Source organism: Gymnoscopelus microlampas (assembly GCF_963454915.1).
Source record: "Gymnoscopelus microlampas genome assembly, chromosome: 1".
In the NCBI taxonomy this organism is placed as follows: Eukaryota; Metazoa; Chordata; class Actinopteri; order Myctophiformes; family Myctophidae; genus Gymnoscopelus; species Gymnoscopelus microlampas.
This window is the reverse complement of record NC_139962.1, coordinates 46,420,523-46,440,312: the sequence shown is the minus strand read 5'-3', so window position 1 is coordinate 46,440,312 and position 19,790 is coordinate 46,420,523. Positions and strand designations below refer to the sequence as shown.

At 39.5% G+C, this 19,790-nt stretch overlaps 1 protein-coding gene across 2 annotated transcripts in view; it reads right to left on the bottom strand.

The window, feature by feature from the left end:
* Positions 1-1,158: 1,158 nt before the first annotated feature.
* The window catches only part of rufy2 (RUN and FYVE domain containing 2), a 32,522-nt gene continuing 13,890 nt past the window's right edge, over positions 1,159-19,790 (bottom strand). Inside the window, exons 10-19 of one of the 2 annotated variants that reach the window (XM_084059609.1) lie at positions 19,354-19,470; positions 17,524-17,616; positions 17,205-17,279; positions 16,501-16,598; positions 10,560-10,679; positions 9,905-10,034; positions 8,842-8,936; positions 8,323-8,371; positions 7,736-7,816; positions 1,159-7,358 (exon numbers count right to left, since the gene is read on the bottom strand). In XM_084059609.1, coding sequence (XP_083915735.1) covers positions 7,215-7,358; positions 7,736-7,816; positions 8,323-8,371; positions 8,842-8,936; positions 9,905-10,034; positions 10,560-10,679; positions 16,501-16,598; positions 17,205-17,279; positions 17,524-17,616; positions 19,354-19,470 — 1,002 coding nt within the window. In that variant the 3' untranslated portion in view covers positions 1,159-7,214. Of the gene's footprint in view, positions 7,359-7,735; positions 7,817-8,322; positions 8,372-8,841; positions 8,937-9,904; positions 10,035-10,559; positions 10,680-13,789; positions 13,977-16,500; positions 16,599-17,204; positions 17,280-17,523; positions 17,617-19,353; positions 19,471-19,790 lie in introns of those variants that run through there. The other variant, XM_084059610.1, reaches the window with a different exon arrangement.

Sequence of the window (19,790 nt, the reverse complement as noted above, 5' to 3'; positions counted from 1 at the left end):
AATTGGGCCATAGTATGCTCCACTTGGGCGGAGGCGCGGCGCCGCGCCTCCTTCCGCGTTCGCAATCACTTATATGCCGATATCTCATTTGGCTGACCAGTTGAATCACTTTTAAACCCATTTTTCAGTGATTTTTGTTTTCGTAGTTACTGCACTCTGCCTTGGCAGGGCAGTGTATATATATATGTTTTACTTGCATTATCTCTAGATGTAGGCCTACTTTTTTGGCAGTTTGTGTTACACTGAGCAGGACATAATGCATGAGTGAATGAGTAAATCTGTTTTCTAAATAATCTTTGACAAATTATGTAAACATTTAAAAAAAATTAAATACACTTTTTATTACAGCGTGATTGTTTTATTCCACATTTTATTATTCCACAGTTCTCCTGTATATTATATTCTAGCGATCAACCGTTTGTTTTTTCAGTGGCCGATGCCGATATTTTGAGAACTAGACCATACCCGGTCGACGCATCCGTGGGGGGATATGCGCACATGATCTGGCAACCCGGGAGGCGACATTGTTTGACACATAAACGCTAATAAGAAGCTGAGATTTGATGAAATTGAAAAACGGGCTTCACAGTTAAGTTCAGATGGTAATGGTCAATGGCTGTGTGCAAAATCAGAGCAATTGGTCCAGCCACTGAGGAGAACCGGGTAGCTTCACCTACCACTACAGAGGTTACTAGAATTATAGTAGGAAGTAGGATAGTAGGATAGTAGGATAGGGAAGACTGATGGCCGATCAAAAAACTGTATTTTTTTGTTTTCTTTGGCATCTCATAAAATACAACAGTAATAATGTTGTAATAAAGTTATGATTCTGAACCTGTGTACTTACTCATGGACATAGAAAGCTGTGATCGGTGTAAACTACAGATCGGCAAAAAAACTAAAAACAAAGAATCCGCCGAAATATCGATAAATCATTACCGATAAGGTCAAATTAACTTGGTGAGTGAGGGAGTGATGCTAAAAAGTAATTTGGCATACTAAATAGTATGTTAGTATGCGATTTCTGACTTTTTTACATTCAAATTGTTTGCAGTAGATAGAGACAGGAGGGACGTGTTTTCTGGCAACTTCAGGACAACAGCACTTGACAATAATTGTGACCCCTAGTGATGTACAAAAGCAACTCCAGAAATCATGCAGATTGTAAAATATTGATTTAATCAAAAACTGCTAAAAGGCAACATTGTTGGCATTGGAGTGAATTACTGCTTCACAGCTGATATTAAAGAACAAACAAAAAACTTTGATTGATAACCAACATTTAATACAGCATACAGTTAAATTAACACTGTAAAATTCCCATTCATATTTATGGATTATAAGAATGACACTGTACAAATAACATTCCATTCCAGACATTGTCTCAGTTCAGTCAACTTTTACTACTAATATTACATCCATTAATAAAAATGGGTGTGTGAACCTTTTCATTATAAAGGGCTTCTTAATATTTACATTTAGATGAAATTCCACTTAAGAACCATTTAATTCTTTATGGAAATGAAGGTACTTCCAGTTATTTTGTAAAATGAAGTTGTAAACATTTTATATCAGAATAAAAAAATCCAAAATGTACAGTAATAAGCCATCATAGAAGTTCAACATTCTGTATTAGTACGGCACTGGCTACCATAGACCTTCTCCCCATTATATATTTTATAGTCATTCAAAAAAAAAAGAGCATTCTTTAGGCTTTCTGATAGCTAAAAGATTAATTAAGTTTAAAACCACCTGAACCCTGACATTCCAGGGGTCTGTACTTGGTCCCCACTTTTTCCCCTCTATACCGTATCTCTTCACCGAAATACAGTATACAGTTTCGCTGAATGTAGGGTTCATGTGGTTAATTGAACTTTCAAACCTTTTCTTGAGGATAACACCAACAGTGCAGCCATAAAATGTGATTTCTATGGTGGCAGCATCTATACAGTTGGACAAGAACAGACCTAAAGTGGTTACAGTAAAGTCAAGTCTCTGTGCATTATCTTCTAGCGAGTCTAGCTCCCTGGAACTTCAAAAATACAAAATAATGTGCATAAAGAACATAGGATTAAACATAAATACTTTCAAATTAATCTCAGTCTAATTTACACGTAATCTATCTACTAAAGCGCACCATGTGATGTTTATTAGATTTCAATGATCAGTAACTTAAAACCAGTAACCCAGTCAAACAGTCATTTAGTCAATATGTCCATCAGTTTGACAGGCTGGTGACTCACTGGCTGGTCAGTCAGTCAGTCAGTCAGTCAGTCACATTGAGTTATTACACTCTTAGTGAGGTTACCCCTCTTGGTCATTCAAAGAGAATCCACATAGTGCTTCAAATATTGAAATGTGCCGTTATTTCAGACAGAGAGAGAGCTGAATGGATGCTTGGCATATAGAGAATCTTGCAAGTTAGGAAATGTTTTGGCCCATCATTTAAATCAACATAAAAAAAAAAAGTAACACAAACAGACTTGAGTTACAACTGTACTTGGGTTGCTTTTTCCTGTCTACACCAAATCTCTTCGCCAACAACTGCTCTACAGCGTAAGCTTGTAGATATGCTATTTTTGGCAAATGTTCCCCAAATAATTTGTGATGCTGGGGTTCAAGTGGTTAAAGAAGCATGAGGCCCAATTTGGCACCACACATAACAGGTATAGAGTAATAATAACTACATTTACACAGGCACTAGTGATTTTTCATCCCTTGTGGCACTGATGTGATCTTCTCTGTACTGTATAAAACAGAGGAGAACCTGTATGGAGTTTGATATTTCCCTATTGAGACAATATTTACGTTTAAAGGAAAGCCGTTGCACGATGCAAAGCAGATCTATTTTCTTGTTCCTCTTAGGCGCCGTGTCCACTGAGGATTTTCTTCCTGTTTTCTTCCTTTTTATTGTTTATAAAAGGAGCGCCGCATTTTTAGAAACTCCAGCCGTTTGGTCTGGCGCCGGTCATTTACCATGCACATCGCTTTTCTCTGCCTGCCCCTGTTCTTTACACATCTCCTATACTGGTTCTGACTGTTTTGGATTTGTTTATGTTTACAATTACTATTAATTTGATACTTTGGACACTTTATATATATTTGATGTTCAGGCCACTACGCAGCCTGGGCTTCACATCTACATTTTCAGGTCTGAAAATCTAATCGTGCTGATCTGAGTACTACTGTACATCACGTGAAGCTTGGCCAATCAAATCCGGATGTTACATTTGTGACCGGATTTGGCCAATTAAATCTGGATGTTATGTTTGTGATGCCCAGATGGCAATTTTAACATAGGATATGTGCGTGTGTGTACATACATACATACATACATACATACATACGTTTATGTTTTACGTTATTCATGTTGCCACATTGTACTACTGCTACATGGACTCCAAGATCTCCTTGTAAAGCAGATCTTGTATCTAAATGGGATTTTTATAAATAAAGTTGAAAGAATATTATAAATATAATATATCATATATAAATACGCCAGGGGGTCACCGGATGATGGCACCCCCCTCCGAATGCACATTATGCATAACTTGGCGACAAATGACTTGTAAACGACCTGATGATCGGCAATTATTTTTGGTTGCACAACACCTGTACTACTTGAGAATATCTGTACTCTCGTCATTTGGGGCATTTGGTGTAGTGTAAGTATTCCTGCGGTCTAACAGCCTCAGACAAAATGGATTCCCGTTTACCTCATCAGGACGTGACGCTCACAACTGGTATTGATTTACCCTGAAGACAATTTTGTCAAAACCTTTTTTTTCTGTAATAAATCCGCTTTGTATCGTGACTAGGAATGAACGGCTGCAATCCTTTGAGCGTAATTCTTTCATCGTGTTCAGTAACACTGCAATACTGGTGTGTGTTCCCCCCTTTGTCATGCCTTTTTTAAACAATAACCAAAGCTGTGAGTGAGAACAAAGGGTTACAAATCTACGATTGGAAACTCCGGCAAAATAAACACAACAGGACTTGACATGGCAACATGAAAAGCATATGTACTATAACTGTCACAGGAGGAAAGAAATCAGGAGGAATGAGTGTTTGAACTAAGAAAATAGTTCTTAGTGCTACTGTAAGGTAGTTTCATTGCACATATCATACAGACACATGTTGTCTGCCCAGTTCTTTTTCTACTGTTCCCTTTAACTGAACACACCTCTCACAATCAACAGAGGGACCAAGCTTTTACTTCTACTTTGAGATGAAGGCAGCATTTTACAGACGGCATTGCTTTTACTTTGTGGTTGAGTACTTATCTTCACAAGACCATCTAAATACACACACTCCCCCCAAAAAAGAAAGAAAATCAATATTTGGTCCTCCATTTCCAGACAGCAATACGATGAGATTGCCATCATAAAGAGTTAAACATATTTTTTCTTTCTGTCTATGTAAAGGTATCCTTTAGTTTTCAGATCGTCTTAGTTACACTGGAGAAAATGTGCGTCTTGGTGAAACGATGCGTTCATGAATGAATAGTACTGGACTATTGCACTCAAATTCCACCAAAGATCACACCAATAACAAAGCCTCCAGATGCCAGTTAAAAAGTACATACTGTAGGTCACTACAGTGCAGGGACATAATGCCATAGTATGTATAAAATTAATTCTTCAAATAGTACTGTTATGAAATCAGTTTGCCTATTTAATCATTATGAAAGTTTCACAAATACTGTGACAATGGTTGTCAATCAGGATAAATGTTATGGGCTTAACATCTGAGCCTTTGCTGGGCTGCGCTACTACAGTATACTGTATAAATGTCTTGAGGGTGATTCGATCAATACAAACCATTGGTATTGAACAGCTACAATACTAATAACAGTCACTGGAGTTTCAGGGCTTCACTCCCTTGGTTAGAGATGTATACTGTAGTAGTTGTCCCTGACTGCTGTATTGACTGCTGTGCCATCTATCTAGGGATCAGTTTACATGCTCTTTTAAGCCAGTGGTTCTCAAGCTGTGGGTCGGTCCCCACATGATTTTAGAGACTGAATTTAAGGACTTTTAAGACCTTTTTAATATCTCAAGAAAAAAAGACAATTACTGCATCAAAAGTAAGCAACAAACTATACTATAATAACTGGTCAAACATAGGCCAAATTGTCAAATAATATTTAGAAAATATGTGAAAATAGACGATCTACAAGCGGCTTGTAGATCTGCTTTTTTCATAATATTTAAAACATTTTGTTTGAGTCAAACAAAATGTAATGCCTCAACTCCTATATTCCAAGTGCTTGTCAGGGTCGGGGGTCCTCAGTTCAAATATGATTATTTTGGTGGGGGTCCCTATTTTGGGGGGTCCCCAGTTCAAATATGATTATTTTGGGGGTCACAGCCTGAAAGCGGTGAGAACCACTGTTCTAAGCCCAACTACTAGAGGGAGATATTCCAAAGCTGACCAGAGAGCAGTCACAATCAGCGCCTACAGGCGTAAAGCTACATTCTGCTGATTGTCTTAAGATGTATTGTAAATGTGCAGTGTTATTTTGTTTTATTTTATCTGAGTTTCAATCAGCATTATTTGCTGTAACATTTCAGAATGATGAAACATTGTGGAGAGAGGGCTTGGATTTGATTAAGAGAGGAAGGGGGAGTGAGGGTTATTCAGCAGCTTCTATTATGAATGAACCCCCCTCCCCCAAATCCAAGTTTGCATTATACTGTTGTGTTTTGTATTTTACAGCTGTCCTGCCTGGGACAAAACATTGGAAGACTCCAAGTAAAATCTACTCTATTTAAAATGTAATAAAGCATTAATTACAGCATACTAAATTATGGCAGCCACCTTGATGCCCAAAACAGGTGTGTGAGTTGTGTGTCATGTGTGCCGACTCATGAACTGCAATGTGCTGACTCAACAATAAATTGAGTTAACCCATTAAAACCGGGAAAGCACCTGTCATTTTAGATTTTAGCGTTGGCTATTCAAAAATAACAGATATACAAGCTCATAGCGCGTCACTTCGTGTCGCGTGGCAAGCTTGTACATCTGCTATTTTTTAACATTTTTTTAAATCTTGAAAGTGTGAGAACTACTGATTTAGAAGGCATTTGTAGAATCGGCCTCAGGTCTTAATGAGTTCATTTACTTCTTATTTACTTTCGAGAGTGTGTGCATATTTTTTTTACGAGCCTCCTATATTGACCCAAGGAGAAGACCCGAAGAATTGAGTTAAATATTAATACAATGCCAGAGAGACGTATTATTATCTTCTGCAGAACTAGCTCATGTCCCCACCCAGCAGATTCTAACTGCATACAGTGTCTTTTCCACTGCGTGAACAGGATGTTGGCATTTGAATGGATGCTTGGCACTGCAGGGCAGATAACATTACAAGAAACCCGGAAGGGAGTTATGTTCACAAAGTGTATGATGCAGATGTGACTTCTTAAGACCTGGACATTCTTCTGCATCTACCGCAGGGGTCTTCAACGTTTCATTTTTGTCAGGCCAATGACCCCTTAGCCCCTAAAGAGAAAGATATGAAGCAGGGACCCCCACGACATATTGTATAAAATTGTGTTGCAGATTAAACTTTTTCATAGATTTCATAGATAGCTTCATAGTCTTCATATTCATTGTTTATACATGATCTTTTCTACTAATATGTTGGATTCATGTTAATGTGTGCTTTCAGACATTTAACCACTTAAACCCTCAGTAAACTTGACCTTTGGCTCTTTACTTCATCTGCTCTTTGTCCCCTCTACACAAAATCTCTTCACCGAAAATAACTGATCTACAAGCTCACGTGTCACAGCGCGATGCGTTGTGAGCTTGTAGATCTGCTATTTTCGGCCAATGTTCCCCTTAGAATAGGGACGCTAGGGTTCAAGTGGTTAATGTAAAATTATTTTTAAAATAAAAAAGGTTTCTATCACACAAAGATTTGGCGGCCCCCTGCAGTAACTCTGATGTCCCCTTAGGGGTCCCGGACCCCCTGTTGAAGACCCATGATCTACTGGATTAGTCCAATCAGGACACCTCCATCTGTATGCACGTGATGCACTCCTTACCAACAAACACTTGAGATGGGCAGGACTTCAGTTTTGTATTGCATCTGGGTATGATCTCACTTAAGCTTCAGCCATGGAGCGGGTGGAACTTAAAGAGACAAGTCAACGCTTTTAATTGCCACAATAAAACTGGAGGCCAGGGTTTTCTTTTACGAACTGTTCTCACGTGGGATTGGAGGAGCAGCGTTGGAGGAGAAGGGCGTGGCAGGTGTCACAGACTCGGACTGGTTTGGGCGAGGCGGGCAGAGGGAGCTCGTTGTCGGAGCAGCTGTTGCAGAAAATCTCGCCGCAGTTCCTACAGTGGTGCTGAGGGACACACATACATGGTCAGCATTCATTACACATGCTCATGTGTTATTATGATCAATTAAATTATTAATTAATAATAGGTCCTAATTAAATGGTATGTGCTTTTCATAATCTGAAGTGGACGTCGCTTCATGTGACGCTTCAGTCTAATTTATCTAAAAACATAATATATAGTTGCAATATATGTAATAGTACTAGTATATATAGTAGTAAAAATGTTAGATCAGTGTTAGCAGTGTTACACTGAAACCTAAAAATTACAATAATACATCAGGAGCCTTGCCTGAACCAAAGGTAGGCTATCTCATCCCCCAACTGTATAATTATCTTTACTAAAATGACTAGTAATGTTTTTAATCATCATTTCAACAGACCTTTCGCCTGGAGATGGAGAATTCCTTTTCACACAGCTTACAGTGACTGGCTTCCTTGTCCTTCAGCCAAACCTGTCCCCCCTGAAACAATAACGCAATACTTTAACATGCTATCAGCCAAACCTTTCCCCGTGAAACAATAACGTAATCCTTTAACATGTTTTCTCGCAAACATTGTGTTACATACCTAACAGGAAAACTAATTTCTCTAACGTCATTCAGGTCACGGAGAAATAACCTGTTATTAATGTTGTTAGCTGTCCCATCACAAATCAACATTTTAGGTCAAGAACCAAAAGAGAACCTAGTTAAAATAGCCGATCTACAAGCTCACTACTTCAACTTCTTAAGTTGTTATTTTTTGTAATGGAATTTATTTTTATTCATGAAATTCTTTAGAAATTGTTTTGAATTTGTATGGAATTTTTTCATGCTCCCAAAAATCTTTATTAAAAGCGGAGTACTCCCTTTAATTAAAAAAAAAATTGACAAAAATGACATTTCACACTTCTATTTATTGTCTAATAAGTCTAATATGTGTCACTGATATGGATTTATTGCACAATCAAGGCTGTCTATTGCTTTACCTGAAGAGCTTTGTTGGCTTGTTTGATGTCTTCAATCTTCATTTTGGATCTAATGGAGATGGGAGTTAAATAAAGATTTAATACAAAACCTTGCACTTCAATCAAACACAGAGTCAAACGACTTAGGATTTACTGTATTGCAACCGATGGTTAGAGTTGTAGTAGATAAAAGAGGCTCAGCTCTGTGTACATATAATAATGGTGGCCAGAGGAGGTTGGGGTGGTGGAAAGAATTCGCAGTGATCTGTGTTAATGCAACTGTAGCTTGAATGATTAGCAGAGTGAGACTGTAAGCTGGCTTACTAAAAAGACCACAGCATTAACTTGTCCTAATGTGATTGGAAAATGAGGGTCAGCTTCTAAGATCTCAGCTGATGCATGTGCAAGCAGATAGTGGTCTATACTGACTGGTTTAAATCATATCGTACCACTAAGGCCTTCATACCTCATATATGGTCTGACCAGATCATTTCAACTGGTCTAGTAAGCAATTAGACTCTGTTGTGAATGTATATTTACTCGCTGAGTTTGGAGCCCAGCTCCTCCAGGGCTTTTTCCTGGTCTTCACAGATGCTCTTCAGCTGAATGTTCTCATCATGGAGACGATGGAACTCCTGGACAACAAGAACACACTAATTGTACATGTATACCTATAGACAGAGCAACACACACATCACGTTTGTATTAATACTAGAAGTTCGGGCCGCTATGCGGCCCGACGTCTAGCGTGACGCGTCGTTCACTTTGCAGTGCCACCTTACAGGCACCTCACAGTGTGAGAGAGAGTTTTGTGCTCTCCTAAATCCACGGCAGGCTTTGAAAGTACCCACTTCAGAAAGAGGTGACGTGCATCACCTCTCCAATGTGATGTCATGTGATGTCATGCTGTCGTGAGATTACGTCACACTGGCGTTGTCATCGTGATGTCAGATTACGTCACACCGTCACACTGGCGTCGCATACGGACAACCGACATGGCGCAGGATTCAAATTGTATATATAGATACTTGTGAGGACATGAACATTTTGGGACGCCGATTTTTTTATTCTGGGGGGAACATTCACCGAAAATAGCAGGTCTACAAGCTCGATCGGCTATTTTCGGCGAAGAGGTTTGGTGTACAGGGAGAAACGAGTAGACCAAGTACAGAGCCAAAGGTCAAGTTTACAAAGTATTGATGGTTTAAGTTGTTAAATGTCTGAAAACACACATTTAATATGAATCCAATTTGTAATGGGGTTCCTGCTTCATCACTCTCTCAGCTAGCGGGTCCTTGGCCTGAAAAACGTTGAAGACCCCTGCTCTAAATCAAATCAAACTTTATTTATAAAGCACATTTAAAACAACAGAAGCTGACCAAAGCGCTGTACAAGGTTGAGACAAACAAAGCATCAACGCATCAATAAGCGCCCATTGGCGCACAGAAAAATGCCTAATCCTAACCTGAATCTTTTCCTATTTGTAAGCCTAACTCCACAAATAAATGTTTAAACCAAAAGCAACTCTAGTGAGGACCAGGAAAATTCTTCTCACATCTATTTCACAAAGTCTACTATGCTTGTGGGGACAGTCTCTCCTCACCTTCTTCAGTCCATTGATCTGCAGTGCCTCTGCGCTGAGCTGTGCCACGGTGTCTCTCTCTCTTTCCAGGTCGCTCTGTAGTGTCTGCCGCCATTCCTTCTCGATCTTCAGGTCCGTCTCCAGCTGTTGGCTACAGGAGAAAACAATAGAAACACAAAACCGCGACGGCATGAACATCACCAACAACCACAAAAAAACGGAGAAGAAAATATGTTTTTTCATAAATTAAGGCCCTACTTCGTCACACTACAGTGTCACACTAAAGTAACAAAAATAGCAGGTTCTATAAATATTGAACCAATGAAAAGCATTAACACAAGCTTGTGACTAAATGATAACTACATTGCATCCACTGGTTATTTTTTCCATTTCCTCAAAACGTAACCGTTTTAGACATACAAGGTTTCCACCCGACAGCGATGATATCAGAATTCATGAGAATGATGGGAATCCGGGAAGGAAATCATTACCTGCATGTATTTGTTTTTAATTATCCAGGAGGGGTGTGTGTGTGTGTGTGTGTGTGTGTGTGTGTGTGTGTGTGTGTGTGTGTGTGTGTGCGTGTGTGTGTGTGTGTGTGTGTGTGTGTGTGTGTCTGTGTCTGTCTGTCTATAACTCTTGTCTACAGGGTTTTGTCTGTGAGTTCTTTGCTTACAGTTGTCTCTCTCTCTGTGTGATCTGCCTCTGCAGGCTGTCGGCCTTGTTGGCAAAGTCCATTTTGAAGCGTCTGGCTCCCTCCTCGGCCGAGCTGCGGTGCCTCTCCGCCTCCTGTAATCTGCACCATTATAACCAGGGACAAACTCAGGGCCATGGAGAGAAAAAATTGGTGGGGAGAAGGATGGAGGGAGGGAGAAGGGGGGAAAAAAGGAATGGAGGGAAAGAGGGAGGGTGGAGGTAGATGAAGGTGTGGGGAGGTCAGATAGGCATGGAAGGAGTGAAGAGGGGAAAGTAAAGGAGGAGGAAGACAGTGTTGAAGAAGGGAGGGGAAGGGAGAAGTGGATGGTAGGATGCGGTTGTAATTTGCACCGTTCCAAACAGACTATGCGAGGGAGATGCAGCATGGAGCAGTTGGTTCTCAAAGTGTTAATATATCATTCAAATCAGTTTTACCACTTTAACCTTCTTTTATGCTTTGGCATTTAAAAAAAATAGGCAATCTACAAGTTCAAAGCATGTAGATTTCCTATTTTTGAAAAATCCAGAATTTATTTTAACAAATTTGAATGCTTTTTAACATTTTGTAATACAATTACTTTATTATAGCAAAATATTTTACGATGGGGGTCTGTGGCCAAATATATATACATTGGGGGTCCTTAACATGGCACTGGCATGGAGGGAGGGCAGGAACAATTCAAAAAGTGAAAGAGAACAGCGAGGCAGAAAAACATGATGCGAGCAGAAAGGCAGGGTAAGAAGGAAAACAGGAATGGTAATGCAGGAAGGAGAGACAATGTTGAGAGGGATGCAGCAATGAGGAGCAAATAAATGGGGATCAAGTAACTAAACAAGCAACTGAAGCAATGAAGTTCCCAAACCAGAAGGGGAGAAGAGCAGTGGTCCAGGAACTGAATGAAGGAAAGGAGGGTTCGCCAGCCAACCAATAAAAGTGCCAACTTGAAGAACACAGCCAACCTACAGTAGTAGACTCACATGAACAGAACACCAATAATATACACAATATTATTGGTGTCAAACTCATACTACATACAATTATCATATTAAAGATATAATGAAATGCAATCAACCTAAGCTGACATACTGATGTGTCATCTCTCACCGCAAAGAGTCCCCCCCCACCTCCAGTAATCTATATACTATATTTCTATACACAATCAAACCCAGATAAACTTTCATTGGGATACAATTTGAGTGAAGTGATCAAGGCTATTGACCAGCAATGTACAGCAGATTCACAGGGTTCCAAATTTTGATAAGATTAAGAACTAGCCCAGAACCCATCCCTCACATACTTAAGATGAGAGGAATAACCAGATCATACAGCTTTTTTTATATGATAATTCATTATATATTGTATTGTATTATCTACCAACTAAACAATTTTACAAGTATTCCGTTTTTGCAATGTCTACGTTTATTCATCTTGAATGAAACACCTCATAATTATCCCACTGTCCATCTGACATTACACGAACAACAATGCCAAAGACTCATATACCACAAGCAGCACTTTCAAAACATCTACCTTTATTGGTCATGGTGGTAAAAGACAGTAGTAGTGGTGGTTTTTAAACGGTTGTCATTATTATTCTTCAAACCGACAGGTGGAGAGTTACAGTACTTGAGACCATAGAGTTAGAATGAGCAGACAGATTCACTTCCTGTTCTATCACACTGTACACAGGTCATGACAAGAGACTACAAATCAAGCCGGTTTGTCTGGCCGATATACTGGCCATTATTTGTCAATAATTAATCGGTATCAGCAATTATGCACCTGATTCTTCCCGATTTTAAGCCACTTTCAACCTGGCGTCCCTATTTGGGCATGTCATTATAGGCAAAGGTTCCCAAAAGGTAAAAAATAAATAAAATAATCCACAAATAGCAGATCTAAGAGCTTGTACATATTATTTTGACATTTTTGAATAGGCTTGAGACTAAAATAATACATAATTCAAGTAGTGAAACTGAAACAAGGTATGACTCATGATACACACAAGCTAGTATTCTATAGTTCATTGAGTGTTTTACATACGCAAAATTTTACTGAACGTTGTAATCTCAACTTGTATTACTAGAAGTATGATGAATAAGGAGAGGACAGTGTCATCAGCAATTAACCACTTAAACACTATATATCCTTTGTTGTACGTCAAATAGCAAAAATAGCAGATCTACAAGCTCATAACGGATTGCAACTCGATGCCTTGTGAGCTTGTAGATCTGCTATTTCCGCCAGATTTTATTATATTTTCGCCCAACGTTCTTCCATTTTCACCAAATGTTCACCTACTATGACATGGCCAGACTAGGGACGCTAGGGTCCATGTGGTTAAGAAGTGGCACGTGTGCAGTGCAAGTTTGCAACGCCTTGCAGACAATACAGAATGCACGAGTACACTTCCCTGTAGGATCTAACTACTGTAGCTGGTGACTCTCTGCTTCTCATAGCCTTTTGGTGTAGTTACCAGAGGCATGGATAGAATTAGTTTGGGGAGTTCCGCTGGCATTGAATATCGTATTACTCAGCCACAGCCGTACAGCAGGATGTTTGCTGGCACTGACAACAGTAAGGACCAAACTCTTCCTAATCTTTACTGTACATACCAAGATAAAATTAGTACATCCGAGTAAATCTGATTTGAATGGGGAGGCCCAGTCTAGTCATTCTAACTCAACTTGACGACGACAATAAAAAAAGGACACACTGTCCACTGCAAAGCTAATATTACATCTCTGAGCCAAAAACCAGTACTCTACTTGCATGTTAGTGGTACTGCATATGCGGAGACTACTGGCAAAGAAAGGATAGTGTAGCAGTGTGTGTATCTTTGTGTGTCTTAGCAAAACATAAATTAATAAATAAACAAACATATGACTGGCTCCCATTTTCCCAAAATTAAATGGGAATTCAATTACAAATGAAAACTATCCAGACAGATCTTTGTCCAATAATTGTTGCTAAGGAGTGTCACGGGGCAACAGTGATATGTTTCAAGTTTGGAGGTGCTTTGGCCAAGAATTATGAAACATGTTGTAGTTGTGACCATCAATCCCAGAATGTTGCTGATAAATTATATTTACCATACATTCTGGTTTTACCTGGTTCTTGGACTACTAATATTGCATGAAAAGACACAAATTACGTTTAAAATTATCCGTTTAGTCATTAAATAATAGGCAACTCTGTGTGTGTGTGTGTGTGTGTGTGTGTGTGTGTGTGTGTGTGTGTGTGTGTGTGTGTGTGTGTGTGTGTGTGTGTGTGTGTGTGTGTGTGTGTTAGAAAGAGATGTCCTTGACTAGCTTGTACTGGTGCTCTGTGTCCGAGCTGGCACACTTAACAAACGACATGGCTAGTGTTCTTGTCTGACTCAGTAAGTCTTTATCACTGCGCGCGCGCACACACACACACACACACACACACACACACACACACACACACACACACACACACACACACACACACACACACACACACACACACACACACACACACACACACACACACACACACACACACACACAGCGCAAGGTACAAAAAAATAATCCAAATTAAAATGAGGGAGGTATGGAGGGAGTTAAATGGATGGATGGGTGATGCATGGATGGATAGATGACAAGAAAGAAGGGAACAGAAGGAAGGAAGAAAGGATGTCAATATATCAGTGTTCAAGAGACCCCGGTTATACTTGACACTTTCATGAGACTTTGGACATCACAGTCACAGCGGTGTTAATTGACAGCATTAACACGCACTCCCATTGCTAATGAGGTCTTCGAAGCCTAATTTAACCACTTAAACCCCCTGTTCTTGGTAAAACAGACCTGAGTTACAACTGTACTTGGACCACTTTTACTCAATAGCCATTCTACAAGCTACAAGCTTGTAGTTCTGCTGTTTTTGGTGAATGTTCCCTCCAGAATATGGATGCTGGGGTTCAAGTGGTTAACCATGGAGTGAACAGAAACATTATGAGTGTATCAGCAATGTAAAGACATGGGGAAGAGGAGGAAAGAGTCATATGGACATATGTATATTAAGTACATCAAACCACAGACCTCTTAATGTGGTCTCAACATGAGATCTCAAACTCAGGCTTCACAGCTGGATTATGATCTCTTGCTGTGTTAAAACATTAAGCTCAGTGGGGGAATTTTCAAGACTAATTAACCAGTACATAATGGTCAATTCAATCAATTTTGAATGCTGTTGTTGGTAACGTCATCATAGGGGGTGATACAAGTAATTATGACGCTCACGGGTCCATTCAGAAGGGTATGCAAGACAAAAGTGAATTAGCTTCTTTATTACTGCCTCTTGTGTTGTCATCACATTGAAGTAGCCTTGTGGCTCACACGACTATAAGAATGAAGACTAGGGGTGAAATTATTACTATAATTGATATAATAATAATGTATTCTTTGATTAAAACACATTTAAAACAAAAAAAGTTATGCTAAATGCTATTGAAAGTTTTAGCATTACCATATTTTACCATAATTTATTGGTTTTATTCAAAATGTTATAGGTTAATCAAATAAATGAAAAGAAAAGAAAAATTGTAGCTCTAAAGAGGCCATCTCAAAAATCCAATTGGAATGACAAGAGGAACCGGGGTCTGTGTGTCCGTGTGGCTTACAGTACATAAACCTCTACAGCAGCAAAAAAGCATTCACAACCAATCACAAACAGGATGGAACAGATTTAAACCAATGGGAAAGGGGACAGGGAGGTGTGAAACATGTTGATTGGGTCATGATAAAGCTGGAGGAGGGGGCATCACACAGCATCAACCAATGAGCACAGAGCACAGCGAAGGAAAACTCAACAATGGTTGTTACTACTATAGTAACAGAGGATGTTTGACATGCAGGGAAATTGTTGTAACTACTTCATTTATCAGACATGACATACAGTTTAAGTGTCGGGATGGTGAGCCGTAGATCATTTTTGTTCAACGGTCATATCGTTGCCGTCAGGCAGAAACCTTGTATCTTCATATTTCACCTTTTTATGTTTTTTTGTAAATTAATGCCCTACTTTATAATACAAGAGTGTTGTACAAAAGTAGTGAAAATAGCAGATCTACAAGCTCACAACGTGTCCCAATGTGACTTGTTGTTAGCTTGTAGATCGGCTATTTTCACTATTTTAAAGTGTTTTTAAAATAATAATAAAAAAAGGAATGGTTTTGGACATACAAGGTTTCCACCAGACAGACCAATCATATACTTTAACACAGATACGAAAGAATCCCATGATCACAATTGGACTGCTTGTGCTTCATGTTTTATTGTCTAATATGCCATTTTTAACTCACCAAACAAATACAGTGTAATGACACTTTTGACTCTGTATGTCATCGCTTCTAAAGAATAATGTTTTATAGGAAATAGTAATGAAATGTAAACATTTCATTCAAATAATTATTTTCACATGTTTTCCTTCAGTCTCTCATCAGCGATCAGGTCTAGAGAACCGCGGCTTAACAATATGGAAATTTGGAAGCTTGGACTGGACCATGTAAGTAAAAAGTATCTTTGGTATGTTATCCTAAGAAAATCTGCATGTATTTGCTGTTTTTTTAACTGCAGCTTAAGATGGTAAAGATGGCTTTAATGACCACTGTTGGACCAATATCTTCCAAAACTGTCCCCAAAAATTCTAAAACTTAACTTTATCAGATATCAAAAAATGCCTTCATTATCAGATTGACAAAGTGTCACTCCGATTGCAATCTGGGAACCATCTATCTTGAGAGATTGTAGATTGATTTCGCCACGCTACGGGAGCACAAAACCTCCCAATGTTTTGCAAACAGCAGAGAAACCATGAGACTGAGGAAAGACATGGAAGAAAATAATTGTCTTGTTTTCAAAATTGAGTGTAATTTACAGGTGTTGCATCTCACCTCTGTTCCAGCAGCTTCATGGTGGCAGTAATCTGATTGGTCTTCTCCTCGAGGCGGCTGATCATATCATTCTTATGCTTCATCCCATCATCAGATGACTGAAACAACAACAGGCGTGTGCATCAATGTGTAATGTGTATAAGGGTAAAATAACAATAATAATAATAATAATAAATAATGGTGTGATTGATTGATTGATGTACTTTATTTAGTAAGACATGAGAACAACAGTACATGGAAGTACAAATTCACAATACAAGGTCTACTAAACTGGAAGACTCATAAAAGCACTGAGCTTGTTTCAAATGAGTTCCCCATGCACACAAATCATGATGACATATAAGAGACAGACAGATATACACAACTACTATAGAATGTCATACAATCAGTTTACAGGTTACTGGTATGAAGAGCGAGAAATATGTACAAAAGGAGAAGGAGAGAGGGGGGGGTAGGGGGGTAGGTTAGGTTAGGACTTAGACAGGGGCCATTTTCCAATTGCAGCCTCCTGAAGGTGTATCTTTAGGGCTGTTTTGAAAGAGAGTAGGGTTTTACACTCCTTTACTCCTTTTGGTAGGGCGTTCCACATTTTTGATGAATAGCATGAGAACGAGTTACTTCCCTTTGTTGAGCCAAAAAAGGGTTGGACAAGGTTTGTGGAGCTGCCTCACACTGTGTGTGTGTGTGTGTGTGTGTGTGTTTACCTGCATTTTCTGGTACATCTCTACGTTGATGGCCTTGACCTCATCCAGTTGATGTCTAAGTCCAATCAGTGTGTCCTGTTCAGGGGAAGAGTTAGTTTTATAAGGTCATCAGCATAAACAGACAGCTTTTATTTCGACAAGACCTTGACACACAACACTTCACTGGTAGGAGGATAAATGAAATCGTTAACTAAAAACGACACCACCGCCAAGTCAATTACGATAGAGGTGGTCTCCTGTAACCTTGGCCAGGAAGGCAGAGAGACAAAGGAAAAAGAGAGGGAGAAAGTGGATGATGGACGGATGAAAGTATATCCACCTGTTTTTCATGGATGTCCTTCTCAAGAAGTTTCATGGCCAGCTCCATTTCCTGTTTCATCGACACCTGGACCACCAACTCATTCTCCACATCCTGAGAACACACATTCCATTATAAACATACAGACCAGCAGTCTCTGTGTGTGTGTGTGTGTGTGTGTGTGTGTGTGTGTGTGTGTGTGTGTGTGTGTGTGTGTGTGTGTGTGTGTGTGTGTGTGTGTGTGTGTGTGTGTGTGTGTGTGTGTGTGTGTGTGTGTCTTGACATTTTTAACCCTGACCTTAACACAAAAATAGTTGATCTATAAACTCACAACGCATCCCACTGCAATGCATTGTGAACTTGTAGATTGGCTGTTTTTGGTACATGACACTGGTGCGCAACAACGTTTAAATCAGGCATAACACTAACCCAAACCCCTAAACCTAACCTTTAAATGCCTAAATTCTAATCTTAACCCCAATGTGAATCATTTCCTAATGGACCCTTCGCTAAACCCCACCCCAAAAGCGATTGTCCAATGCCAGCTTAGCAACCGTTGTTAGCCTGGCATAGGTCTGGCAAGCTTTTGTCACCTGCCATAGCTGTCAATGTTATTTCGCCCGCACACACACAATCATTTGCAACATAATGGCAAGAATAGGAATACCACGATAACGCAATGGTGACTATGAACCACGTACCCAAACCTGTTGGAGGCTGCTTTTCCCAAGCTGAAATCTGCACTTAAACTGCAAGGCTTCATGGCTGTGTTGTTGAACACATACACAGTAATTAACGTCGGAAAAGTTACACGACTCACTCGCCCAGGTGGTGTCAATAATAGGCTACTAATCACCTTAATCGTAACAAAATTCAGAATTACAGCGTTGCCTGTTTCGGATTCCGCACGTTAAAGTATATTAATTCATTTGTTCGTCTATTTATTAACTGCTACTGCAGTCCCTGCGGTACATGAAAACTCCTGTTACAGTCAAGGATCACCTTCAACCTGGTGTTTGCACTTTCTCCATTTACGGTCCGTACTTCTATATAAACGTTCAGATTTTAAATATAAAGTGCTCACCCCATGGCCACAGATGTTACAATTATGCACGGGACTCTCAAAAGTACCCGTATATTCTGTATTGTTCAATGAAAAGCATTTTAATCCGGTCAGTGACCATTTTCTCATAATGTATTCCAGTGCAATACACCTACCAACCGATAGGGTCACTCAGTTGAAAGCATATGGAGAGAATGGCCAACGATCAGATAAAAATGCTTTTTATTGAACAATACGGATGATACAGGTACTTCTGAGAGCCCGTATATACATGTAACATCCGTGGCCATGGGATAAGCACTTTATATTTGAAATATGAACGTTTATGTAGATGTACGCGCCATAAATGGAGAAAGTGCAAACACCAGGTTGAAGTTCATCCATGACGGTCGTGACAATCGACCGTCGTGTATCCATGGCTATTAATCCCTCTAACATTTCCCATGTTTTTAGTTAATTGAAATAATGTCATGCACATTTGTCCAGTGCATAGCCTACTGCATGCCTTGTTGACTAGATTTAGAAGAGATTTTGAAGCTCTTGCTCCTGAAATGATCGATTCTTTTTAAGGGGAAAAGCCATCATTTAACATGCAAATGGGTGAGAAGCAGAGATTGCCAGGCGCTGCCAGGCCTGGGTGTGACTAACTTCGCACCACCAGTCACAGAGTGGAGTGGGTGGGGCTTAGCGAAGGGTCCATTGTAAGCCTAACAACTAAAATCCTTTTTAACCATTAAACAACCATTTTTCAAATGAGGCCAGGTAAAATGGTCCACGCACGCACACACCTGTCTTAGCTGACATTCCTCCTTCAGCTGTCTTCGTGCCTCATTGTACATCTCATCCAATCCCTGACGGGACTGTTTGTAGGTGTCTCTTTCCACTGTCACATCTCCCTGGGTTACCTACAGAAAACAGGACAGTAGAGTTTAAAATAAATAAAAAACTCTACTTTACTTATTTCCAGACTTCTCCGCAGATTCTTCAGACCATATTTTACATCTGAGAACAAATAGCTAGATATTTATAATGTAAATAAATGGTTTTGAAATCCAACTACATGTATTTGTTCGTTCTACTGTATGCCATTATGTTTCCAAATAATTGGCAGACGATTGTAGCTTGGTAGTAGGTACTATAGCTCTGACAAATCAAATACCAAACCGAGACAAGTTCAATGAACAGCATTGTATTCAAACTGCAATGCTAAAATAGTGCGACGTTC